This window comes from Pseudopodoces humilis, chromosome 3 (assembly GCF_049639895.1).
Source record: "Pseudopodoces humilis isolate 2021_Gansu_Grassland_sample_001 chromosome 3, ASM4963989v1, whole genome shotgun sequence".
Taxonomy (NCBI): domain Eukaryota; kingdom Metazoa; phylum Chordata; class Aves; order Passeriformes; family Paridae; genus Pseudopodoces; species Pseudopodoces humilis.
Genome location: NC_142202.1, coordinates 85,338,399 through 85,365,714, shown reverse-complemented (window position 1 = coordinate 85,365,714; position 27,316 = coordinate 85,338,399). Strand labels below are relative to the sequence as shown.

General features: G+C 39.3%; 1 protein-coding gene across 2 annotated transcripts in view; it reads right to left on the bottom strand.

Moving 5' to 3' along the window:
• The window catches only part of COL9A1 (collagen type IX alpha 1 chain), a 63,124-nt gene that overhangs the window by 34,258 nt on the left and 1,550 nt on the right, over nucleotides 1–27,316 (bottom strand). For both annotated transcript variants that reach the window (XM_005518127.3, XM_088053707.1), the window contains exons 2-17: nucleotides 27,120–27,193; nucleotides 25,669–25,746; nucleotides 25,398–25,530; nucleotides 18,465–18,861; nucleotides 14,313–14,390; nucleotides 13,633–13,653; nucleotides 12,436–12,510; nucleotides 11,841–11,876; nucleotides 11,669–11,731; nucleotides 9,720–9,773; nucleotides 9,080–9,115; nucleotides 3,898–3,921; nucleotides 3,531–3,584; nucleotides 1,896–1,949; nucleotides 228–260; nucleotides 78–134 (exon numbers count right to left, since the gene is read on the bottom strand). In XM_005518127.3, coding sequence (XP_005518184.1) covers nucleotides 78–134; nucleotides 228–260; nucleotides 1,896–1,949; nucleotides 3,531–3,584; nucleotides 3,898–3,921; nucleotides 9,080–9,115; nucleotides 9,720–9,773; nucleotides 11,669–11,731; nucleotides 11,841–11,876; nucleotides 12,436–12,510; nucleotides 13,633–13,653; nucleotides 14,313–14,390; nucleotides 18,465–18,861; nucleotides 25,398–25,530; nucleotides 25,669–25,746; nucleotides 27,120–27,193 — 1,267 coding nt within the window. The remainder of the gene's footprint in view (nucleotides 1–77; nucleotides 135–227; nucleotides 261–1,895; nucleotides 1,950–3,530; nucleotides 3,585–3,897; nucleotides 3,922–9,079; nucleotides 9,116–9,719; nucleotides 9,774–11,668; nucleotides 11,732–11,840; nucleotides 11,877–12,435; nucleotides 12,511–13,632; nucleotides 13,654–14,312; nucleotides 14,391–18,464; nucleotides 18,862–25,397; nucleotides 25,531–25,668; nucleotides 25,747–27,119; nucleotides 27,194–27,316) is intronic.

Below are 27,316 nucleotides of genomic sequence, written 5' to 3'. Positions count from 1 at the left end.
CAAGTCAGTAATTACCCTCCCTAGTGCCTTGAGACAACATCTCTGGAAGGAATGCTGGAACAAGCAAGTTTTCTTACCTTCATACCCATTAAGCCAGCATGTCCTGGACGGCCAGGCGGACAAGCACTGGGACACTGGAAAAGCATTCACATAGTTACTACCACATGGGCTGAATAAGATTGTCTGAGATTACTTAAAAAAAGTAAAAACATGGGCAATAATCTTACCAACACGTCGCCATCCTGCAGGCCAATTGTTCCCTAAATTAAATTAAATTAATCAAAGTCAGCAATACAGAAATCACCAGACATGAGTCGTTAGGCAACACAGTGATTAGACAAAACTACTGTCTAAACATGGAATCAGATATACAATCAACCAAAGGATCTCTCACATGAAAAGCACTTTAACTGTAGGATTTTATTATAGGACTGCAGGTCCTATCCTCTAACTTAGAACAACTTTTCAAAAAACCTCAAAATATTTCTCTTGTTTTTTAAACTACCTCAAATATACTTTCTGTTAAATATAGAACAAGTATCTCCAAACCCCATTAATTTCCTACAGAAACCAAGGCAATTTCTATAGTAAGAATAACTTAGTGCCATTCACCAAAAGATTCAGGTCTTTACAGGGAAAATTATTTTTATGGGGAAAACAGTCTTCCCAAAAGAATTGGTAGATGACAGTTGCAATAAACTAGACATCAGTGTACAATGAGATAGACTCAGTGGGGGAAGGCCTTTTCTCATATTAAATCAAATACTTGATGGAGGCTAACAGGAGGTTTATGAGGCACAACAGGGAGAAAGATTATTTCACAGCAGCAGCTGGATTCTCTGAAACCCTGTGGGAGAGAGCATGCTGTTTCAGAGAAAAGCACAGGAGAGCTTAAGGAATGAGCTCCTTAAAGAATGGTCTTCTTATATGCAGAAGGATTTTTAAAAAGCCAAGAGTATTTGAGTCCATAATGTCATCAACTGGAATGGGACTGTGGCACTTCAGAAACCTAAAAGAGACAAAACCTTAAGGAACAGAAGCACTATACACCACTATTCAGAACTCATTTCCACTTGTTTCCAAACTACTCTTCTCCAATTTACCAATCATGCTTTTTAAAATGCCTCCATCAATTCTCTGGCAACTTTCATGAAAACAAGAAACATGGCATAAATAAAGCATATGTATGTAGGGTCTGTCCCTAAAGAGTGGGGGGAGGAGGCTCCCAGCAGAGGAGCAGTACAGCTTTTAAAAAGGCATTAGCACAACATCCTCCCCAGAAGTTTGCATTTCCCAGCACCCAGACTGAGAGGTGTCTGCCAAACTCTGAATTTTATTTCTCTGGCCAGGTATTTGCCACAAGACAAAGGCATAACACATACCCCTCCTTCCAAGAGGTTAAAAAAAGGTAACTGCTCGCCTGGAGAGGCAAAGCATTGATGTAAGGCTTTCTTCTATTCTTTGCAAGTAGCAGATCTGACTGCAAGAAAGACATTAGAATTCAACCCATCTGGAAGCATATATTTCTGTCTCATAAGCCAAATATTTTTTCCTTCTCCTAACAGAGAAAAGCCCGCCTCTACTGAAGGGATACTCTAATACCAGTGAGGCCCATCAAAGACTACATTTACAGTATTATGATTCACAGGGGAATTTAGAACCTGTGTATTTGCAGTTTACAGAAGTGGGAAGGCATCATGACAGAAGTTAGACCATTTGCATTTCAAACTACATTTTTGTAACCATAAAGAGTGGAAACTTGCTTTCTAAACGAAAGATCAAAACCTTTCTGATATCCTAAAGTCAGTATTCAGCTGTAGAACTTGGACAAAAGTTTTGTTTGAGCAGCAGCAACACAAAATTCAGATGTAAACGTATTAAACACAATCACTTACTGGAGGACCTGGAGGTCCTGGTAGCCCTGGTGGTCCTCTTTTTCCTGGATCTCCCTTAAAAAGTGTAAAATAGTTTAGCTGATTGATAGTAATAATAACAACCAGTCATCACATATTCAGACAACAACAACACAACAGTAGTGAGAAATTAGGTGGCTACAGAAGGACAGAACAGGTAGGCAGTTAAAACATCAACCCACAACACAGCTCCCAGAACAGAATGGGAAAACTATTTTTTTTTTAGTAGAAAGGCAGCCAAGTTGTGAAATAGGAGTCACAAGAAAACCAAAACATTTTTGCCTGCTTTAGAAATCTGTAACATGTGACCACAGGATGCACTCCTCCTCTATAAATGCTATTAACTTATGAACTGAAGGAATTCTAGTAACTGGCAAAAGTAGAGAAAGGAGTAAATCAGAGCACAAGATGAATTTACCAAGTTAGAATTTTTTCCTGATTGTGAAATTTTGATGCTGAGCACTCTCATAAGTAAAGACAATGTGGAACCAATGCAAATTATTTTTTCTGAAGGTTTGTAATTGAAATAAATTTAATAATTGGGTAAAGATTTTAATTTAATATTACAATTTCAATATTACGTTTTACATATCATTAAGTCATAAATGCAATAAACAAGATGAATATAGAAAAATTATTAATTAATTCGCAAAACATGAGAGCTATAGAGCCATTCCTTTCCATGCAATGCATAATTACATTGTGGGACTCATTATTATGTGTTATGGAGGCTTAGAATATAAATGGATTCAGAAGCTGACTGCATTAATGGAGGATAGGCTCACATGCTGTTTTTAAAAATGCATCACAGATGCAATTTCTCATTCAGGCAGTCTCTGAACTACCAACTAACTGCCAGAATGTGTGACAGTAGACAGAAAAATGCCATTTTATAAATATCCTGTACACCTCCCTTGGTATCCATTCTTGCCCCTCCTACAGACAAGACAGTGGGCTAGATGAATCACCTTCCAAAACAAATTCGCAGTTTTTAATATTCTTTTTCAATTCATTTTTATAATTGCATTAAAAAGTAGGTTTTATTAAACAAAATTTTAATGCTATTTCAGATTTCAAGCAGAAAAGTTGGTTTCAGATTCCATTTCAGTAAAGTGTGGTGTCAAAATGTGACAGTGTGGTGAACTTGAGTGCACAGTTCAGCACTAACGTCAATAGATGTAGCCACACTTAAAGTGAGACAGAGGAGAAATACTGAATTTCCATGTTTGCTGGTATTAAAAAAAAAAATAAATCTGTAAAAAATCAGTCATTTGAGTAGTTAAAGTTTACATTTCCTGTATCTCTGTCAGGTCTGCTTTTTTGATTTCAGGTTTCCTTGAATAAGAGAAGTAGAGTATGGGACACTCTGAAACATTTTATTTTAATCTGAAAGGTGGCCCTGGCTTTGTGCTTGCTACTCATTGTTCTTATTACTGACTGAGTTTCAAACGTAACCCTTCTTCTACCAGTGATCACTGCAGAGGAATTAAAAAAAAAAAAAACAACTTTTGAAAAACCTGTTATAGCCCAAATAGTATTTAGATAGCCCATTTTTTCTTTAAGTACTTTCTAGCAATTGAGTAAATCTGCATTTTCAGCAAACACTGTAGTACTTACAGGTGGACCAGCACGACCTACTTCCCCAGGAAGTCCTGCTGCACCAGCTGGACCCTACAACAACCAAGGTAAAAAGTGTTTTTATACCATATAACACCTATGTAACAAACATCCAAGCACTGAGAACATGCAATTCCCAGACACAACAAACTATGCCTCCAGACACCAATATTCTTGCCCTACATACCACAGACCTACACAACCTTAGGGGTAGCTGAAGAAAACACACATAATACATACAGAACATCAGGGTTAAAACCATCTCTTTTTTCACTGGATTACTTTTAATTAGAGTATAATAGCTTCATTAAATATTCAAACAGATTCATTGAAGAGTATATTTATGAATTGTAAAATTGATACTTACAGGTGGTCCAAGAAGCCCCTTGCCCTGTGAAATATGAATAAAAGATCAGAAATATGGTGAAGGTTCCAAACCTAGTAAAGCTGGTCTCCAAGAATAGAGTATTTCAGATTTAAAAAGTGTAAAAAAACCCTCATTTGATTCTGCAAAATCTTTTTGAAAACTTGTTTAACTATTGTTAAAATCAATTTTATTATTAGGTAATCAATATCAGTAGAGAAAATTAAATGATTAACTTGCCTTGCAGTATCATTACACATATTTATATATATACTTCCACAAAGGAATGAAGACTTTAAAGGCTTTGTGTTTATGTAATTACAAGTACCATGATAAATATATCTATGCTATAATAATTTCCTTCTAAAGGTACATTTGAATTTATAATAAAAGTGAACTTTTTTCCCCACAGTGCTTCCCTGAGACCTAAATCCATTAAACTTATGGTTTCTGGTAATCAGAAAGAACACCAAACTTCTCCTGTTTGCATTTTCCATCAGTATAGCTCTGAATCATTTTATTGAGAAATATTCAAGATACAAATGTGTTTCTGCCTATTTGGATTATATACTCCCTCTAAGAAAACAGATCCCTTGTTCTTGCACTATTAAAGTAAATGGAAAATTTTATGGAGAAAGGTATCTGTGATATGCTTGAAACACAAAAATATAAAATCCCAAATATACTTAAGTATTCAGGAGATTTGACGTAATAAGGCACCTGGGCTGAATGCAAGTAAAAAGGCCACAGAATATCAAACCAGGCTTGTATTTGCAAGGCTGTTTAGAAAAGTCAGTATAACACAGGGAAAAATTCAAGCACTCATCAGAATCATTCCATTTATCCATTTAATCCACAGAAGAAAGCTTGCATAGCCTACATAATCCCTTTGCTATTGCTTCACACTTCCTTGCTACAATTCATCATATTGTGCATATCTACATTTGACTATACAAATCAAACTTTCACTGAATCACATTTTCAATATTATGATATGCCCTGACTCTGGAAGAAGGAAACCACCTGCTTGCAGGTCTCATTGGAGCACCCCTTCCTAACACACCCCCTAACAGTGGCAGGGAAAGTCAATGATACCAAAAGAAGCTACAGCCACTGTGTCCAGCCCACACAGTGACCCAGCAGAAGGCTATCCCCTCCTCTGACTGCTCCCCTGCATCTCCTCACCTTCCCAATTGAGACTGCAAAAAGCAGGGACTCTCCCCCAGCAATCAATGCCTCCTCACACAGCTTCTCCACCCTTCTGCCCATGAACTCCTTACAAGCAGATCAAGTTGCAAGGCTGAGAGCAGCTCCAGGGCAGTCATCAGTAAGGAAATAAACAGAGCAGTTCCCAACCAGCTGTCTTGTTCCTTCCTCTGTGTCCTGAAGAGAAAGGCTCTCCACACAGCCTGTGACCACAGCCTTACACACCCAGGTGCCTGCTGCCTGCTGTGGGTGTTCATTGCACCCACGGAACACAAGGGGTGCACAGACTTGGGTAGCAATCCAGAGTCTGTAATCCCCTGCCTCAGGGGCTACCCTGTAATCTGGTAACTAGCCCTGCCATCCACCACAAAGATACACACAGTCCTCCCCATATGCCGAATGTTAAAACCACTAGCAAAATATCAGCTCATAGAAAAGTTAGAGGGAACTAAAAGAGAGAATGGAGTATCAGCCCCAGGTCCATCTACCAGGACAGGTCAGAGACATCAGCATATTTAAATTACTTGAATAAAAAAATTACTCTAATTAATCACAAAAATTCTAATAACTTTGTAAGCCTGTCATTTAAAAGATTATCCGCCAAATGAGATGAGAAAAAGAGAATAAATTAAAACAAAATCATGAAGCAGGAAAAAATGTGCAAAAAAAGGGGATGATAACTAAAGATTGCCAAGATACATTCTGAGGAAGAAAAGGTGACAGAAGCAGAGAAGCAAATGCTGTATATAAAACTTTATGTCCTTAATATTCATTCTTGAAGATACCCAGAAGTCCTAACTTGGCTGATAAATATCACTAGAGGAGCATGAAGAACAGTGATAATAATTTAAATCTAATTAGTGCTGTACCCAAGGCTTCTGATTTTCTGTTTGCACTGAGCATTTTAATAACTTAAGCAAGAGGTTTTGTGAAAAATGTAGTCTTTGGATAACTATCCAGGGACTACTCCACTTGCAAAAAGCCACTGACAATATTCAAAGCAGTGCATAATTACACCTAAGCACTCAATTAATCATGTAGGCAGTATGCAGATTCATAATTGTGCTCACTATGTTTCTGGTAAATGAGGTTTCATGGATCAAACCAAAGAAGTACAAAGGTTAAACAGCCCCATTACTTCACATTTGTAGTAAGAGCTTCTCCAAAATTCTCTGAATCTGAAAATTAGAACCATTGCACTCTGACACTACCATTCCTACTTGGGTTTTTTTTTTTAAGTTTGTTTTGTTTTCATGGTAAGTGGGTTGTATTGGAGATATACAGGGGGTCTTTTGCTTGTTTTGGTAGCAGGGTTGTGAGATTTGTTGTTGTTAGTTTGGTTTTTCGCTTTTGTGGATTTTGTTAGTAGGTATAATCTCACTAAAGGTCTGATGACCAGTGTTGGCCATGTTCCAGTAGCTGCAAAACTTTTTCAGCAGCATACAGCCATTCTTCAGGGGGAAAACTGCATTTATACAGGCTTTCCTAGGAGATTTATTTTGATCATTAATCTCTCTATATGGACTCAGCACATATGGGTTAACAACCATGGAGCTACAAAATCAATCACTAGGCTTCTTCCTAACATGTGAGATCTAAGGATAAATCTTAATAAATACAGGGGTAATTACATGAGTTGACTAAGTATATCCATCTTTTCTTTTAAATAAATTGGATTTCCCTTTTCCTCATTATAAATATTCCTGTGGATTCACCTGAAAATACAAGCTTCAGATGTTTATTAAGCAGAGGCAGAGCAACTCCAAAGGCAATCCCTACTGAGGTTCACTGAAGCGTTATCACCTTAAGACTGAAAGTCTCAGGGCAAACAAAAGCACTCAGCTTTGAACAATGGTCCAAAATCTTACTAGATTTATTGCTTTTACAGTCTCAAAATATGGTGACGAAAGTCATGCTGCTCTGAAAAGAATCAGCGCTCTACCTTGACAAGTTGGTCTAGTTTCCTGCTTTCCCAGATTTACATCTCTACCTCCAAATTGAAATTTACCCTCTTTATACACATTTTATGCACCCACTTATTCTGGAGGGTCTGATATTAATCATTCTTGTAAATGATATTCTGTAAATGGTGAGCTAAAATCATGTATGTTGCCGCTGAAGATGAATAGATCACACGCACACAGGTCGAGGTGTGGTGAAAGGAAGAGCAAGTTTATTTTTCTTCCCAGGATTTATAGGTTTCTGAGCACCAGGCCAGGGATTGGATGGTCAGGATAACACTTTCCCACTCCACTGGCATGACAGATGCCCATCACAAGACGTGTAACAGAAAGAATGTACACATATCTATGTTTACAGTTACTGTCCTGGGAAAGTCCTTAGAAAACTATGTCAGCAAGCTCAGAAGCTGAGTTTTCAGGGCAACACATGTATGTTAACCAAGTATTTCCATAATTCAGTTTTATTTCCCCATTTTTTCCTATCATAGAATGGCCTGGTTTGGAAGGGAAATTAAAGACCACCTAGTTCAAATTGCCATGAGTAGGGACACCTTCCATTAGACCAGGGTGCTCAGAGCCTCATCCAACTCGGCCTTAAACACTTCCAAGGATGGGGCATCCAAATCTTCTCATAGCAATCTGTTCCAGTGCCTCACCACCCTCACAGCCAAGAATTTCTTCCTAATACCTAATCTAAACCTACTCTCTTTCAGATTGAAGCCATTTCCCCTTGTCCTGCCACCACATGCCCTTGTAAAAAGTTCCTCTTGTAGGGTCCCTTCAGGTACTGGAAGGCTGCAATGAGGTCACCCCCAAGCCATGTCTTTTCTAGGCTGAATAATCACAATTTTCTCAGCCTTTCCTCACAGGATAGGTGGTCCACCCCTCTAATAATTTTTTTCCCCTATCACCTGAGTAAACAAACCCAAAAGAGGAGGAAAAAAAAAAAAAAAGCACTTCAGTCTACCTAGATCCTACCTCAGTTCTGCCATTTTCTGTGACTAAATTTTACTCACATATTGAGCCTACAGAGCAGCCAGCTCAAATATTACCTATTTTCCAAATTTTCAGGTAAGAATGAGCATCCATGAAAATTAAAGTGTCCATAAAGTGATTCCTCTTGAGTTTGAACATGTCTATAATATCACACCTTCAAGAATAACTAAATAACTTTGTAATTTTCTCTCTGGCCAACTATGAAAATACTTGTTAAATATAAATTTAATGAGAGTTAATAGGAAAAGGTCAAAAATACAAATACACAAGGAGTGTTGTACTAGAACACCATACCTCTTCTATTTAATTTAAATAATTTTTCCAAATTGAATCTAATTTTTAATTAAATTTTAATTATATGCCGTCATATTATAATTTATTCTAGTTATCTTGTTCCATTATTCACCTTCCTTGAGGTTTTTTCCTAAGCTAAATTCCTACATGCCAACCATCATTCACTTCTTCTACCAGTAAAACTCTTAAAGGTCACAATTCTTTTCAGCCCCTAAAAATGGATGTTAGAACCATCTGCATACCAACTGAACAGTACTCCTTGCATATCCTCTCTCATATTTTGGCCTGTTTTCATACAGAACTGCAAAACAGCACAAGGAGTCTCACAGAATTTACACTTCAGTGATGACATTTAAACACATGGCAAAAAGTTGAAAACAGGAATAACTGTAGACTCCTATATGCAAATGAAACATGGGCTCTCTCATCACCATAGCATTTTCACAATGAGATGGAAAAGGATGGTGTAAATCCAAAACTTGGGACTACATCACACATGCTCCTTTCTTTTCTACAGCATACAAACCAAACATAACCTTCCAGTAATATTTGCACACTTAGATATAAAGACAAAATGGTTCCTTAAAGTACTACTTTTGTAACTTATGAGTTCTTTGAAACTTCAGAAATAGTTTTGGGTTTTTCTTCATTATGTTTAGTGGTAAGAAGCCTTAATAATAATACTTAAGGTGTAAAAATCCTCCTTGTATGCTAAATGCACTACTTACTGGAAGTCCACGAGCGCCTGGCAGTCCTGGCTCCCCCTTTAAAAGATAAAAAATGAGTTTTTAGGAGGCATTTAACATCAAGTTCTGCAAACAATATACAGGAAGATATTCTCTCACCTGTTGGAGGGCATCATTTAGTGGACATAGTCTCCAAGTATTATTCACTTCATAAATGCTATGCTAGTTTCAGTAAGACTTGATAGAAAGGAAAGACCTTCTCAGTATTAAAATGCTACAGCCTCTGGCCTTCTATTCCCCCATGTCGTGGTTACGTGCTTGTAACTGACTTCTGATTTATACTCCATTTGACGATGATGAAGTCAGGTTTCACTGTTCTGGTTCCCACTGCATATTGCGTCATATTACAAGGACACAATTGTAATACCAGATGGAAAGGGCCTCAACTCTACTGAAGATGCTCAGCCTTAATTTCAACAATGTAATGCCAGCCACCATTCCTTCCTGCTGGCTGTGGGAATGGAAGCTTCTTTGTGCTGTGTGAAAAAGGGCCAGTACATACGTAATCTATAGGTATCTTAGGATTGTAAGAAAGGCTGCAGCATCTTATTAGTCACATCGAGACAAACAAAAATGCTGCTTTAAAAAAAATCCATAATTTCATGCATAATTTTGTTCCTACCTTCTGTCCTTTTGGTCCTGGGGCTCCCCGTGAGCCATCAGGTCCTGTGAATCCCTTTGGAAGTAAGATATACAATGTTAATGCAAGGGTTATGTGTTTTTTCTTAATCACAACAGAAAACATTATAAAACATAGAAAAACAAAGCTATTAAGTGAAATTAGTAACTGCAGGAGACTTGCAATCTAAGTATTTATTTACTTGTACAGATAGAACTGCAGAAGTTGAAAGTACTAGCTTCTGGTCACAAATTTCAGTGCCTGTGATATGTATCTTCAAGAATTATTTAGTTAAATCACAATTAAATTAACCATTTGATCTCACATGATCCTATTTCCTCTTAATGGGAGATTACTGAATTTATTTCATGGCTAAGGTTAAACACAAAAACTCTCAGTGTTGTCCATGTCCGATAAGAATTTCATTGACAACACCACCACAAAACAAAAAAAAACAGAAAGCTGCCAGGCTGAATTTAAATCTACCCTTTTAATTTGTCTATCTGGCTAAAATCAGAAACCAAACATGATATTATAACCAGGAATTAATTTTGAGTTCTTATTTTTCCTTTTGTTTCATTTTATAGTCAGCTTATATGGCTTAGAAATTCCCAGATATCCAGAAGAGCTTTTCTTTTACATTTATCTAATACTTTTATTTTTTTGGTACACTTCCAGCAATTCACTGTTCACACAATTGTTCCAACAATTTGATTTTGAAAGCTTACATGATCATTACAAGCAATTACTGCACAGTACCTTTTTACAGTCTATTAAACTTGACACTGAAATAATTTTTGACATAAAATGAGATTTAAATAGTCAGAACTGCCTCACCAATTAAACACAGAAGGTACTATAAATCTAATTAAACCAGTTAAAAGTTGAACACACAGTGGAAGCACAATAAGGTCTCACTCTTTTTCTTTGAGTAAAAATAAGAAAGTTTCAATATTTCAAAAGATTGTATTCTGGTATTACATTTCCACTCATCCACTAATATATATGGGACTATTTAAGTGTGAACAGATACCAAAAGCTGAGATGAGTTTAGTGTGTTCTGTTTCATGGGATTGTGTTCCCATGAATTTTGGCAAGGAAAATAAAACTATGCCTTAAGTCAAAATTATAAGAGGCGATGATTTTTTAAAGATCTGCTTATAGGGTTTTGGCATGTACAAATGGGTTGTGGGCCTGTACTGTTTTCAGGAAAAGTGAAGTAGTATGAGATGTCACTCACAAAGCCCATTTCCTCTTACAGGTATGAAACTGGAACAGTTTAATTAAAGATTCTTCCAGCTCCACATCCACTAAATCTCTTCCCAAAAGCAAATTAAATATTAACCTCTAACAGCATTGCAACATTAAATAGATACTAGGGTTTTTCATTTATATAATTTGCAATACCCTCTAACACACTGTTTATGGTATACAATCTTTATTTTTGGCATTTTAGATTTTTAAAATTTAAAAGCTTATGTAAATTAAACATAAGCTTGCCTACTTCTTGGCATAACACCTAAGTACTAATGCAGTAATCTTGCTTCATAGCAAGAAACGCTTTCTAACAGAGCTCTCAAGAGAGAAATATGAAGTTCCCCAAAAATTTGAAGGCATTTTTATTGACACATATTTATTCCAGAGGCATGACTTAACAGGCCATTAACACTAGATGATGTTGAAACTTTGATCTTCTCTACTATTTTCCCCAGGATGGGAAGATGCATCAGCACACCCTCCTCACACCCTCTCTGCCCTGCTCTGCGACCAGAGGTGGCTTCCAGAGCCACAGCACGAGAGATCCCTGAGACCACTGCCCAGCGCCCTCTCCAGGGCCGGGTGGCAACACCGACAGTCCTTGTGCTTTATCTCTTTATTCTTGGGGAAAATTTAAAAAAAAAATAAAAATTGGGGTTTGGGGGGAGGAATTTTAGAAAATCAAGTGTACTCACATCAGCTCCTGGCTCTCCAGGCAACCCAGGGGATCCTGGTTTGCCTGCATCCCCATCTGGACCCTTCAGGATTAAAATGGACAGTTAAGCATGTTTCACAGAGGGAAGCAGCAGCAAAACTCAAAACTTCTTTGCTCACAGAAACAAATGAAAAGTAGTTGAAATGACTTACCGGTGGACCAGGGGGGCCCTTTGGGCCTCTCTCCCCCTACCAAGATATGAAAAGGAAGGTATTAGTCAGAATTGCAACAACCTTTTATGGTTCTTCATGAAAATCACTGATTTACAGATTATCAGACATAATCCTGAACTGACTCTTATTGTAGAAAATAAATGCTAAATCCACATAATTTCTACTACAGACTAGCAGAAATCATCACAGAAACTTCTGACAGGAATCAAGGAAACACACATAGTAGCTCAAATCAAGAATAACACCACAAACCTTAACAGGATTCAGTATGAATGATTCTATGTAATCCCTTTTGAGATTAGATTTATAAAACCTCTACACCCTATTAATGGCAGATAACCACAGCATATGATGCTGATTACATAAAATAAATAATCCTGAGTTTTCTATACCAAAGATAATCTGAAAATCTGCTTTCTCCCCTCACTCCAGCCCACCACAGAGCATGAGACCCATCAATTCCTTCACATATCTGCAGCCAAACTCAAATTCCTGAAGATCAAAGGCTGACAGACAGCACAGATACACCTGGAGGCATTTCCTATTTCCTAGACAGGGCATGGGAAACACTTACATCAATGCCATCAATACCGGGAACTCCTGGTGGCCCTGGTGGACCTGGGGGGCCTGGTGGACCAGGGGGGCCTCTCTGACAAGGAGTGAAAAAAAAGGAGCAATTAGAGCCTGACAAACCACAGAGCTATTCTGGGGCGACCAGCAAGTTAGAGGCTATGGGTTAGTCAGGAGGTCACAGCTGTGACAAGGACCCTCATCCTCACTCCATGTATATCACATGGATATCCTATTTTGACTGTCACTATGAGGATTGGCAACACTGCCCTCACCAAAGGAACGGGGAAGGTGTTAAACCTCCCTCCCTGGGCCCAGCCACTGTGCCCACAATGCTGGCAGGGCCAGGTGGGCTCCGCTCCCCACCCAGCAGGACGTGAATGCCACATGGCAATGACAGGGTGGCAGAAAGAAAAGTGATCTTTGCGAGTCAAAAACCAAAATTCACTACATGAATTGCTCTTTCTGCCAACACAAGGGAGACAGTCTTCCTGAGAGTTCATACAAGCGAAGAAAATTCAAAACAACCCTTTCCCTGCTTCATTGAGAAGCTCAGCAGTTTCCCCTGGTTCCTCAGGATTACATTAAGATCTACAGAGCACTTTCTCAAAGCGCCGAGCTCCCGAGGGGAGGTAGCAGGCGCCGCGCAGCCTGTGGAAACTCAGGGAAAGGCTGCTACAGGTCTCCGTGCCTATAATGGGGGGCTCTGTTCTCCTCGGAGTGCGCTCTGCCCGCGGCCCCACAACGGGGCTCTCTGTGAGCAGAAGGCTGCCCCAGGCCCTGAGCCTGGTCCCTTGGTCCGCACAGCACTGCGGCTCTGGACACATTTCCTCCCCACAAGAGAGTTCCCAGAAATGTTCCACCGGCGGTAGTTGCATGTGGAGCTCAAGTCCCGCCGGTGCAGCCCGCCCTGAGCTCACCAGGCGGGCACACCGGCGGCACCGCTGCCCTGCGGCCAGCTCGCCTCGGCCGTGGCACCCGCAGCTAGCGGGGACCCGGGACGGACAGACAGCCTCCAGGACGGACAGACAGCCAGCCGCCGGGACGGACAGACAGACAGACAGACAGACAGTGGCCGGGACGGACAGACAGACAGCCGCCGGGACAGACAGACAGCCGGCGGAGGGTCGGAGTCAGGGCACGGCAGAGCAAGCAGCCTTCAGTCCCTCTGCACCAGCTCCGGCCGCTCCCTCGCACTTACCTCGACTCCCGTCTGGGTTACCTGCGAGGGAGAAAAAAAAAAAACAGCAAACCAGAGCCAAAGTTAGAACAAACTCACTTGAGCCAGGCCGAGGCAGAGCGCCTGCAGGAAAAGCCCCAGGGGCAGGAGGCGCCGGGCCATGGATGGAGGGAGCAGCCTGCGGCTGCCGGGGCGGGCGGGGAAAGGTGAGCGCTGCCGGAGCCCCTCCCGGCTCGGCCCGGCCCTGGGCAGGGTCGCGGGGATTGGAGGAAGGCTGGCGGCCGGGCAGGCGAGGACGGAGTGCCAGCAGCGCCTTAACCCTTTGCCCTGCTCTTGTCGGGACGGACCCCGAGCCCGCGGGTGTCCCCCGGCCAGGCTCCCGGTGCCGGGCGGGGCGGCCGCGACAGCCCTTCTGCCTGCGAGGCACAGCGCCCACAGGGGCCCCAGGCAAGCCGCCCGCCCGGGGCGAGGCAGACAGCAGGTCACGGAAGGGTTAAAATGAGGCGGCGGCCGCTGCTGCTCTGGGCAGTTGGATTTCTAAAAGCATCGAATACCAGGCAGGTATGGTAAAAAAGAGCATCACCGGCCAGGAAGGAGGAGAAAAAATGAGACTCAAGTGGGCTGCAGCGGCGGGCAGGACAGAAGAGGACAGGGCAGGTCAGGAGAGGACAGGACAGGACAGGACAGGACAGGTCTCTCACCCGAGCCGGCAGCTCGCCGCAGCCTTCGCGCTGGGGTCTCAGGGGGTCGCAGTGGATCACCATCCACTGGATCTCGAACTGGCAAAGGAGGAAAGATCATGTTAATTCGGGTCAGGGGTCAGACACTGCAAGAGGTGGAATACTGGCTCGCTACGCAGAGGGTTAAACTCTAGATATTTAATGTCAATAGCTACAGGTGGAGCAGCGCTTCACCCTGCATTCCCTTAACCCTACCTGTGGAGGCTTTTTAAAGAGGGGGCATAAGTCGGCCGAGGTGTTGCCACTTCTAAAATACTCTTTATCGCATCTCTGCTGATCTGTTTGCTTTGCAGTCACCAGTTTCCAGACTGCTGAGACTGGAGCACAACAGAAACAGTACCCTTGTTCCTTTTACCTGTTAAATGACACCACCACCCGTGAGCCAAGTTTTTCCCTCCTTTATCCACTTCTTATTTTCAGACTTTCATAATAATAGCCAATTGAGTGCTATAATATACATATAAAAGAACTAATTTGATACTACAAGGCAGGCACACCACAGCAACAGCCCAAACAGGAGTAAGTTGTCAACATTATCCTCACACTAAATTCAAAACACAGCAGTGTACCAGCTGTGAAAAGAAGAAAGCTAACTCTGTCTGCCTTGAGGCTATATAAAACAAAAGCTGATAGAAAACTTCTCTAACTCTTTTTTTAAATGAAAAATAAAACTCTTCTGGTGGCAAGGTAGTAAAAGATACAACTGGCTTCCCATTGATTTAGGAGAGGTGAGAGAAGGGCAAATATATTCTAGCCTTGCTGTCAAGGCATCTTTTCCCTTGCCAGAGTTTCACGATGACCTTGTTGATTATCTTAAGCTGATTTAAAGGATGCCACGATTTTGAAGACATCTCATGTAGGTATTCTACTGATATCAATATACAGTGTTATTAAGGATTAAGCACAGTCACAAAGTTCTCAGAAATGAACCTCAGATAATTTAGGAGTAATCATAAAGCAAAGATATTAAAATGTAACCTTTTAAACCCAAAGGTGGTTGTGCCTGAGGTACAGCTTATTTTCTTCACAGTAGCTGGTATGGATCCATGTTTTGGATTTGTGCAGGGAGCAGAGTTGATAGCAAAGGGATGATTTTGTTATTGCTGAGCAGTGCTTGGACAGAGTCAAGTTCTTCTGCTCCTTACCCCCACCCCATCAGGAAGGAGGCTGGGGGTGCACAAGGATTTGGGAGGTGACACAACCAGCATAGCTCATCCCAGACCATACAATGTCATGCTCAGAATATAAAGCTGGCAGAAGAAGGAAAGGGCAGGGGGGAGTTTGAAGTCTTCCCAAGTCTTTGTCTACTCTTTGTCTTCCCAAGTCACTGTTACATGTGATGGGGCCCTGCTTTCCTGGAGATGGCTGAACACCTGCCTGCCATTGGAAAGTGGTGAATTAATTCCTTGTTTTGCTTTGCTTGTGTGCATGGCTTGAGCTTTACCTATTAAAGTGTCTTTATCTCAATCCACAAGTTTCCTTACTTTTACTTTTCCAATTCTCATCCCACCATGGGTTAGAGTGAGCAAGTGGCTGTGTGGAGCTCAGTTGCTATCTGGAGTTAAACTACAGAGAATATTTAAGACCCATAGGTCAGCATTCCTGACATACATTTTGCAGGTTTCCTACAGGATATCTGTTTCATCTTAATTTCTTAGTCAGCACATATACAATTAACTGTGTCCAACTGTTAACTGTTTTGTCCTCTTAAGTTCTACAGAAATTCCTGCAAATGTCCACCATCTTAGCACATCTCAATATCAACCACATAATTCAGTTCCCTTATTAGTGCTTTAGTTGAGAGAGGTGAAGGTTAGGTAAAATGCAAACGAGACCTAAATATGTAGGGTAGTATTTTCAGTATAAAATCAGCCACAGGGGTGCATTTAGCAGTACCATAGGCTTTAAGGAAAACTGTGACCCTCAGAGCACAGTTGTAGGTTTCCTCTGGGAAATCTGGCTCCCTGAACCCCACTGGGCTATTGCTGGCTTGGTGATGATCCAGGGGAAGTCATCTCTCCTGGGGAAGTATAACTCAGCTAAGCAATTTTAAGCAATGTGGAGATTTTCTACAATACTTTGTCAAGGATATCTGTTTCTTCTAAGAGAGGTCTGCTGTCAACTGTTTGCACATTCGTAAAGTGACCAAGAATAAACTACATATTTTTTAATGCATCTCATTCCAGAGCTATATTAAACATTTTATCCATTTTTTGACATCCCTGGAATAGATAATTTTTAGAACTTCATTTTCCTTGCACCTTTTCTTTAAAGCCTTTGAACATTACAGTCAATTCCAGTGTTATTTGGCTTTCCATAGATGTGGCTCAGCCTTCTGAATGTGAGATTTCACAGGGTGAAAAAAAAAACCCAGATGTGACTTTTTACAGTACACAGACACAATCTGTTCTATGGTGTAAATTAATCCCTGTTAAACAAATATTGACAAGCAGCTTCCTCTTAGGTGTTTCAAGACATGTAGCTTCCCTGAGCTACTTAGCATCATTAAATGTCAATTAAATAATGACCAAGAGTCACTTCTAGAAAAGTGTTTAGTGTCTATTGTGAAAAAACCATGCTAATGCCTCTGAAATCACAGGAATTAAGCCAATTATATTATCTCACAGAAGTTAGAAATTGAGTAGTAAGAAATTCTTTCCCTTACCTTCTTATAAAAACGTAATTTAGGAAGTGAATTCCTTTTCAGTTTTGAAATTTGGCTAAATCTCATCTTTTTCAGAGTTTATAATGGATTATATTAATTACTTTAAGATAAAAAGATAAAACTTTTAAATACATTAATCTCAAAAAGAAAAGATAAAAAGCAGCTGTGAATCTATGTAAAAATTCACTCTCCATAAAGCATTCCAGAAATCCTGGAATAAATCTTTGTAAAGGCTAAAAGGCAAGATGCAGTTTCTAGTGGAACTGTATCTATTATTCTCATAGGCAGCCATAGTAATAACAAACCATAAAGAATCCCTCTTAAAATTATATGTACTACAGTGCACCTCTGAGAAGTTGACCTATTCTGCAAGATAAATAGGGCCCTCACCAGAATGCTGCAAAAAAGGATAGGAAACACATAATTTATGTCCTTTTAAAATTCTACCACTGGAAGTAATATACTTTAACAATGCCTGGGAGTAAATTAAAAGTTGTGCCTAGGGCATACTAAATAACCAAGACTGTTGAGATATTTAAACTTATAGTCAAGCAAGTTAAAGACTAGAATAGCCCCAAACACAGATTTATTTAGACAATTTAAAGATAAAGAAAGTACACAGGCTAAAACAGAAATTTCTACAATATTAATAGACATTGTAAAATTACTAGTCCAAAGAGGAAAACAATATTGGCATAGAATTTTTTATCCTACTAACATGCATAGAATGTATGTAATGTGTCATGTTTTCATCATCCCACCTACCCGTCAGTATCACTCAGAGCAGTTAACAAAGCTAAGATACATATGCTAATTTTTAATATGCTAATTGCCACATTATCAGCTCCAGCTGATTATTTTTTTATGACATTTTCAATGACAAACTCTTGTTTTCAACAGAATTATTATAAGTTCTCAGCTATTGAAATTTCCTAACCCACATCTCTAACAGCATGTAGCAACAACATACATCCCTTCAGACACATGGGGCAGCGTTCTGCTGGCATTCTCATGTAAAACTGATTTCAATCCAGTGCAATACAGCAACTAAACCTACAGAGGTGCTGAGACATGAGATGCTTCTTTTGTTGCAATATTTTCCCTTTGAGATGTACACAACATTGTTTAACCAGTGTCCACATTTTTTTGCAGTGTGAGATATAGTTTAAAATTATGTCTCACTTCACTCTTTTACTTCAAAGTTGTTTTAATAAGTACAAGGATGTCTAAGAATTTTTATTATTGAAATTTAGACATAGCCCATGTCGTCTCTTAACTTACAAGGTATAAGTGCAAAATTAAAAAAAACACAGCTAGTACTTACCTGCCAAGGAGTTATTTTCTGCCATTTCTGCTTTCAGAAATAATTTAAACATGCATTCCACAAAACAAAACCCAGTATTTAATGTCAAACACTTTTTGAAGAAATAAAAGTTTTTGAAACTTACCGGAACTGAAATCTGAGGATTATTTTTAAGTTTTCCAAGCACAGCAAAGCCATCAGTGTTGATTTTCCCTTTTGGTTTTATGTTTAAGGATTCTATTTTAATACAGTCAATAAAAAGTGTGACACTGTTTGCTTCCACAATAATCATAAGCTTGTGCCATTGGGAGTCAAACAAGAAAGGCAAATGTAAAAATGATGCTGTTTGGTGCTTTCCATCTGCTCCTTTATAAGAAAACTCAACACTTTTCATTTGGCCGTTGAGATTCACTCCAACTTGTTCTTTTCCTGAAGAATCCTGAATCTGCCAAATAGTCCAGTATTTCTGAAGCGTGGCCCCAGTCATCCGAAAAGTAGTTAGAAAGGAATATTCATCAGGCAATCCATTGGAATATATGGCACTGTGTAGAATGAAAATACAGCACATTTGTTCTCTATTTGCTCTGAAAACTACACATACCACCACAGAGAAGGAGAAACCATTACTCAGTGGAACCATATCTTAACCATCCTTGTATCTGTGCACTTCTGCATGCTGAGCCTCAAAACAAGGTGTTACTAATGGCAAAAGAACTGGTTCAGAAATGTGGGTTCTTCCAATGTTTTATAATTTTTATAACCCTTTCTAAGAATAATGGATGGAGCAACAAGTAACTCCTACTTCAGATACAGAAAACATATCCTACAATTATCCTAGTTCCCACTATTAGACTTACAAAATCATAGTAGAACTTTAAAATGACCAGGGAGAAAGTGAAGATCTGATGCAATTTTGAAGGCATAAGAATGTCTTTTGCAAATGCATTTTCTTGTTCAGCCTGCCAATAACCCTTTTGTTAAGGTATAAACTATCACTTTAGCAGAAATCATTGACTAATACGTGGTGAGAACCCACACTCAAAGTGTATTATGTCCTGTGACATTCAACCACAAGACTACAAGGTGCAGGGAACAGATTTGCCACATATGAAACATCTCATATTTTAGCACCTCCTGCAAGCTGAGCTTTGGAAACAAAGGTAGATCTGGCTGTGTCACTGTGCTAAACAGTAATGTCATTTTTTATTTCAAATGTATCACTGAATCCAGTACAATATTTAAGAAATAGGCCTTTCCATATTTATTCCATGGATCATAAAACTCTAGTGTTATATCCAGTTGACATCAATACATCATTTTCCATTTACTTATGTTTAAGAATAAGTTTGAATAAATTTCTTAAGCATGAAGATATGCAGACCTATTTTGTCCCAGCTTTCATTAGAATAACTTCTCACACAAGTAGACATTTTGAACAAAGATGATTTTTGAGTGGCAGATCAACCCTATCTCAGCAGCTATTTAGACAGCATTAGTGAATCTCAGGATTTAGGCTGGGGAGGGTGGGGAAGCAGAAAAATTGTCTAAGTCAGCCCTCATTCTGTATGGTCGATGATACTGATTTAGAAAGAGAGTACTTCCAGAAGCAATCTCTCTAGTTTGCAGTGTTCCAAGCTGTAGTGCAGCTGTGTTCCAGCAGGCAGCGACACAGCCTCAGCAGATTTCAGCAAGGACACGGCATGCCTGGCAGCAGCAGCAGCTTCATCTTACGAATAAAGTACCTGCACTGCTGGTGTTTCTCCTTTTCTCCACGAGCCTTTGAATACTCCTGAGAGCCGGGGTATAAGGAAGGGGAACGTTTAGCTGAAAAGTTTAACTCATTATATAAAGTGTGGAGATATACAAATTTGGAAGAGGGTTCCTTGCCAGTATCTTTAATGTGTCTGTGCTTTGCTCTGAATTACCTCTTGACTGAGGATGAAGTAGTCTGCTCCACCTGGTTTTGTTTGATAGGATTTTATCTAACTCATTGTGTTCTGTCATCATTTATTTTCTTGTATCTTGTATCATTTGTATTTCTTTGTATCTTTCCATCTCAAATGCAAACATCAACATCTGGATATTGTAGTTTTCCCTCAGTTCTGAGCACTTTGCAGTGTTTACTGTCCCCTATCCCTCCCTGTGTTAGGTTTCTGGCCTATACAATGAGCATATATATTATTTTCTGCTCCAGGAAGATAATTCTTCTCTCTATCCAGACATACCTTCACTCTTACTGAGCTTCTGATCCAATTCACCACATCCTTTATGGCCCTTTGTGTCTTTGCTCTATAGTATCTCTTTTAAAAGTATTTCAATCCTCTACTGCTAAAACTTAACTCAGCTGGGTCATTTATCTCTTCAGCTGCTGAATCTCATTTGTTCTTGCAGGAGAGCTGGTTTTTCTACTACCACACTGAAGGTGGTATTGTTAGGTAATCTTTAAATAGCCTCCTTGTGAGATTCAGCTTTCTCTCTTAAGTTCAATGACTCCAGGGTGTCTGATACACTGAGCCTAAAAGAAGCAGTCCTCTGTGAAGAGGTTTGTTTTTTTATTTGTCTGCACTGCTAAGTTTTGCTGTCATGGCAATACTCTTTAACTATCACACACATTCTCATCCAACCTCAGCTGACACAACTATACTGCCAAAAAGCCAAAACAACAAAAGAAACAAAAAAAATCTAGTATGTGAACATACTTTTTGATTAGAATATTGTTTATACCAGATTGGCAAATTAATCCTTTACACCATATTTAGCTATAGATTTAGTGCTTTTCAAGACGTTATATGGGTTCTCCTTTTCTCAGACATTAAAATAGGAAAGAAATACATTCACTTTTTCAGAAGATATGCAAAGAGAAATAATGTAAGAGCTTCTGACATTGGAACGAGAAAACCAAGTTATAAGAAATGTATAACAAACACTAAAGATAAAAATTCAGTGAACAAACATGGATAATATTAAAATTTTTAAAAATATTAATAACCAATCAGAAGAACTGCTGCCTTTAGACTAAAGACTCAGTATCAGTATCATGACTCAACACAGTGAAGCATGACCCATCACCAGAAAGGTACTCTGCAGGGGTGATTTACTGTGTAACATTTACACCTATAATTCTACAAGCAATGCAGAGACATATTCTCATCTCAGCTACTCCAACAGTAATGATCCTTTAGTGGTTTAACTGTATTTCAGAACACATTTCTTTCCAAAGCCTGTAATCTTTATACAGGCAAAACCCTTCTGAAGTCAGTAACTTAAAATGCTAAATATTTGGAAACCGTGGCAAATTTAGCATGATATTTAAATAAACAATTGTAGAGAAGCTATTCCCCCATCTCACTGCCAAGCAAAGAGTGATGGATTCTGTAATTTTATTGAACAGCTGATAGCTTTATAAGCCCTCCAATTATTTCTGTAAATTATTTTTAACATAGTTGTTTCCATTTCCACTGATTTATGGAAGGGAACCAAGCAATTATAAATTTAGATTCAGGTAAATGAGAGATGAAATAATTTATATGGAAACATATTCGAAGGCCAAAATATAGATTTATTCCTGACCTATTTCCTATCCCATTAAAATTGTTAGTAATATAAGCCATCAGATCTTTTTATTTCATTTAGGTTTTTTCTTCAGTTTGTAAGAAAGCGTTCCAGTCCTGCTTTCCTACTAAACTTGTAGTTATTAACTGCTTCAGTTGTTTCTTGAATACAAGGTTAGGTCAATTTTTTTTTTATCAGATATTTGAATATTTGACTAAATTTTTAAAGCATTGGAGGGTGGAAAGTTTGAAACATCTGTAGTTCATGCAGGGGAACTTCTGAAACACTGCAATTTCTTTTAATCTTTTTCATAAATACCTAAAACTCTCACTAATCCTGTATTTTGAATACTTACCAGGAAGATTTTTTTTGAAATTTCAAAGCTAAGTCCTACCCAGGCTTCAATACAACCAAGGTAAGGAAAGCCCTGACCCATCCCACTTACCCCAGGATTCACCAAAAGCAGAAAAGTATGTTAAAAGCCCAACTATACACCTATTTAAATTCTACAGAGTAACTGTTTATTAAATTTGGGGGGGTTTTGAGTTAATTGCTTAGGTGAACTCCATTGCTCACTGACTTAACTTAGTCCTTGTTAAATAATCCTTGTTAAATAAAGATTTTAGAAACATTAGCACAACCCACTGGAAGTGGCTGTGGAAATTGCTGTGACCATTCTCATGATAATGCCAGTATCATGTGACCAGGTTTGAGGGTTCTTTCTAACCCATCTCCTGAAGCTGCCTAGAATCACAGCTGACCTGGCAGAAACTACCCAGCAGCAATTGAACAAGCAATAACAATAAAAATTAGCTCAGCACTTTTAAAAACATCTGTCCTAAGTCATTAACCAGAAGCCATTTGTTAGGACTCATTACCCTTAGCTGATCTTTACTCTTCAGAAAGTTCCAATTCTGAGCTAATTAATTCTCTTATGACCTAATTAGCTTCCTAGCTGCATTTTGTCACTTCTATTTCAGCATCATCATCAGTATCTGGGTGGGATAGCTTACTCACAATGTGAAAGGAAAAGCACCTGAAGAGCTTTGGTGGCTGAATGTAGAAAAGTCAGACCTTCAAGCACATGCTCTTGAGGAGCACTGCTTCACAGAAAAACAATATTCCCAAAGGAAAAAAAAAACCAAAAGAAAAGCCAGAAAATCAGCCTTTGAAATTCTCTGCATATTTCAAGTTTACTGATAAAACTATAGAATTCCTCCCTATTTTGTTTGGGTGTTTTGTGTGTGCATCTGTGTGTTATTATGGCAGTTGCATTTGTGAAGTCAAAGGTTTAAGGTTTTGTCCAATGCAAAAAGACAGTTAGCCCTTTTCCCACATATAAAAAACGTGTCATGAACATATTTCTTTGTGCCAGTATATTTTTTTTAAGATCTCCATTAAAAATAAACACTATTACTATCCCAATAAATGGGATTAATTTTGTACTTACTAACTGGTAGACGCTTACAGTATGCACATAGATTAAATTGAAAAATGATGGGTTCACCATGTCCAGCGAAAACAGCTATATGTCATGGCAGTTCCAAAGTTTTTACACCATTATTACACCACACCATTTCATGGAGAACACTGTATTGATCAGTCAGCAGATTTTACTCTAGAAGAAGCGCTGGCCAATGGGAATTTATTTGGACGATGGGAGAAGCTGAGTAATGACTTGTGTGCAATCATTTCTGTTCATTCTGGGATATATGTCTGGGAAAGCTTGCAAAGCAGCAAAAAGACCAAGCTAGAAGTAAGTAACATTTTAAGGATGCTCTGTGAGTTTTTCAAGGCATAAGCTATTGCTGCATCGAAGACTGAGTGCTGAGCCATGCCCATTCAACTGAGCTCTCATTCCCATACCACATAGCCACTCTAAAATGGGCTCCTCTGCCTTAGTACAGATCATCATGTGTTAGCCTAAAAAGTTATTTCCCTGTTGCCAATGTGTTTGATGAGGGTTCCTCCCCAGTGCTCCTATGGCACTTGGGCTATATCAGCCATCCAGCTCAGGAAAGCCATGCTGGCCATTTTCCCAAACTCACTCTATTTTTCCCTCCCCATCCTCTCGATGCAGCCGGAGCTCACCGGCCGGAGGCGGGGGCCGGAGGGTGATGCCCTGGCTGTGAGCCCCGGCCGCCCGGCCCGAGGAGCAGCGCTTCAGCACCGCGGGCAGGGACAGCTCCGGGAGCCGGGCAGCTCGGCCCTGCCCTCCCTCCCTCCCCTCCCACCTAGAGGAGGACCACGCTGTAAAATAACTGGAGCAGAGCGGCGAGCTCGGGCTCCGTGACAGAGGAGCAGCACACTGAGGCACTGGAGCACGGTCGGGAACCAAACCTTAAATCCATTTCCTGGGCCAACAACCCCAATGGCAGGAGTCAGCTCGGGTGCTGTAGTAATGCAGTTGACATCGGCTTGTTCAGGGGTAACTTGTGTACATCGAGCACATATTTCACTAGAACCACCTACAGCAATAAGTCTAAACTCTCTTAAAAGTGAAAATATTGCTGCTTTTATCTGAGAATCTCCAACTTTTAGTGAAGTGATGACCCCATTTGCTGTCTGTGTTTGGATTCACATTCATGCAATAGCAGCCTTGATTTGTGTCTGGGACTGAAAGTAGCCATGAGCCCAATGTAACCTAACACTTAAACTCTAAAGTAGCTTAATCTGGTGGCTATGAAGGTAGGAGCCAGGAAGGATAGCAGCAAGAAAAGCTGTTAGTTATAGCTGGAATAAGACAGAAATGCTTCACAATCCAATTATTCCTAGCTGAAACAGTAGTCCAGTTAATGGTCTTGTCACTTATTTGCTAAGTTGAGGCATTCTTAATTACATAAGGTGCTGGAACAGAATCCAGACTTGCATAAATTTGGCAAAGACATCTCTACCCTGCTGTACTGTCTCTATTCCTTCACCAGCAGCAAGTCTGGTCTGTAAAGCACAAACACAATTAGATTCCTAAATTCTGACTTCTATCACAAATCCATTGTAACATGCTAAATAATAGCATTCAGCTTTTATAGATAAATGACCATAAATCAGCCAGGAACATTCATGTACCTGTTACCTAAAACAAATACACAATGAAAAACCACCCTTACCTCAGAATCAGTGAATTGTTATCCTATCTGGCCTCTGCAATCCTCATGTGATCAGAAAGATCCCTTTGTGTCAATATTTTAAGAAAACTTTCTTCCCTCTCCTCCTGTTACAGTTTCTTTGCCTCCCTATTTCAAGTCATCAGCAGCTTCTGACATTACTTTCAGGCGATGAATGCCTTAGTATCAGCAAATCCCGAGTCACTCTGAGCAATATCGTTGGCTAGAGGAAAGTGGAAGTCCCTGAAATTGCTGCTATAGAATCGGTCTGATCTGGTGGTGGCAATGAAAAAAAAGTTCAATTCCTCTTTCCCCTTCTGAAAACTTTTCAAATTTGGTGATCTAACTGGTAGGAGATCTACCACTGAAAAAATAAGATTGCAAAATATCTGTATTTTAAAGCCAGACAAGGAAGGCATTACCTGGTTGGTATCCTGAAGTCTACATTGGGTCCCAATTTATAAGCTACTTGTAGAGACGTGGATCCCACTACTCTCTCTATAATTCCTTGGGAAGCAGCTTTTTCTATTTGAAACTGAGAAATCAGGTCAAAGCCTGCAAGAAAAAAGAATATACACATCCATAATGTAGCTTTCATTTTAAATTGAGAATTGTGCTGTCAAAGAGCTGAATATAACCTGACAATTTTTTTGAACAGCAGCTTTTTCCTGAAAAAGTCTGGATGCTACTTGCCTGGTAAGTCATCTTGGCCAATCCTGATTGTTGGGCAGATATCAGTTCTGTGACTGGCACCCAGAATAACTGGTAGTCCTGCAAAAAAAAGTGTATTTACTAACCATGTGTCTGCACATTGCTGCAGATCACCTTATAAAATTATCTGAAGCAACTGTAAGATTATTGTGAATTGAACAGAGCTATAAATAATAATAATTACAGGTATATAATAATTTAAACTGTACTCAGTAAGTAAGAGGCATAAGAAAATAATCATCTTTTTCTAGAGAGCTCCAAATTGAAAACAGTAATTTGATATGCTATTTGATTTTCTTTTTCAAGCCTTTAAATGAGAGTGTTACAATAATTCTTCTCTTGCCGAGCTGTTGAGAAATAGTAATAGTTTAAGAAGGCCTGCTGTGTAACGTTTTGGGTTGTAACTTTTGGTGGTTCAAGCAAACTTAAAAAAAAAGTCAGTTACCTAAATCAACAGTCTCCCTACTCCCAAGGAAACTTAAACAAACCTCATGCCAACTAAAGAATTTGTTGTGAATCAGTTGGCATCTTTTCCACCCTCTCTGGTATTCCAAGCTTTCCCACTTTTCTCTGTGCCAAATTTGATCAGAAAATGAACATTCATGAAATGCAGGATGGTGGCAAGAAGACTTTACAGCCTTTTTTGTTTACCCAAATGAGAACCTAGAAGAAATTTGTTTGAGGAAACTAAATCTAAAAATCCAATTTTTCAGAATAGCCTTGTCATCACCATAAGACCTACAAAATGCCCAGAATTAAGGAAGGAGGAAGGAAAATAAGCATTTATTTGAAAAGTTTAAGATCCATGTACAAGTCCAGTACCAAGTCAATCTGGAAAACGCTAGCAGAGTGTGGGTAGGGAAGAATGAAGAGTGGAAGTTGGAAGGAGAAACAGTTCTAACCTACAGAGAGCCTCTTGTGTGCTGCAAAAGCTCAACCCTAAATGTGGGTTTCCTTCTGACAACATAGGCTTAAAGAGAACATTCAGGTTGACATGTTACACCTTAGAAAAGACCTCATTCTATATTCTTTGATGAGACATATGGCTGACATCCAGCCATTCACATTTTATGCCCAGCAAATAAAATAGAACCAGTTTATTACCACATGTAGCAGAAGAATATCTAATTAGAAGCACTGAAAGACAGGGAAGGTTTGTGTCCTGTGTTTACCATCTATGTCCAGATTTTAATCCTTACCTTAAAAATACATCTAATAGCAAATTTAAAGCAACACACACAGCTCTTGCTTTTTTTCCCTGTTTTTCATATATATCCTTCTGTTCGTCCATACATACATAAATGCACATAGACAGCTCTCACTTTGTGTGATGGCTAGCTACAGAAAATTTTTGTTTTGAATAAACACAGAATAATTCTTTTGACATTCAAAATTACACAAAGATAAAATGTAGATAAAATCTGTCTCCTTACTTGATTGGTGCTGGATGGTGGCTGAGATGAAAGACCAGAGAAAACTACACAGGTAAAAGAAAGCTGTAATTTTCCTGTAAACAGAATGAAAACTCCAATATGAATCTATAGTTTCTGACAGGTTTTGTTATTAAATTTCTCCTCCAAGCCATGCATATTAAACATATAAAATACCAGTTAAGGATTTGCTAACAGAT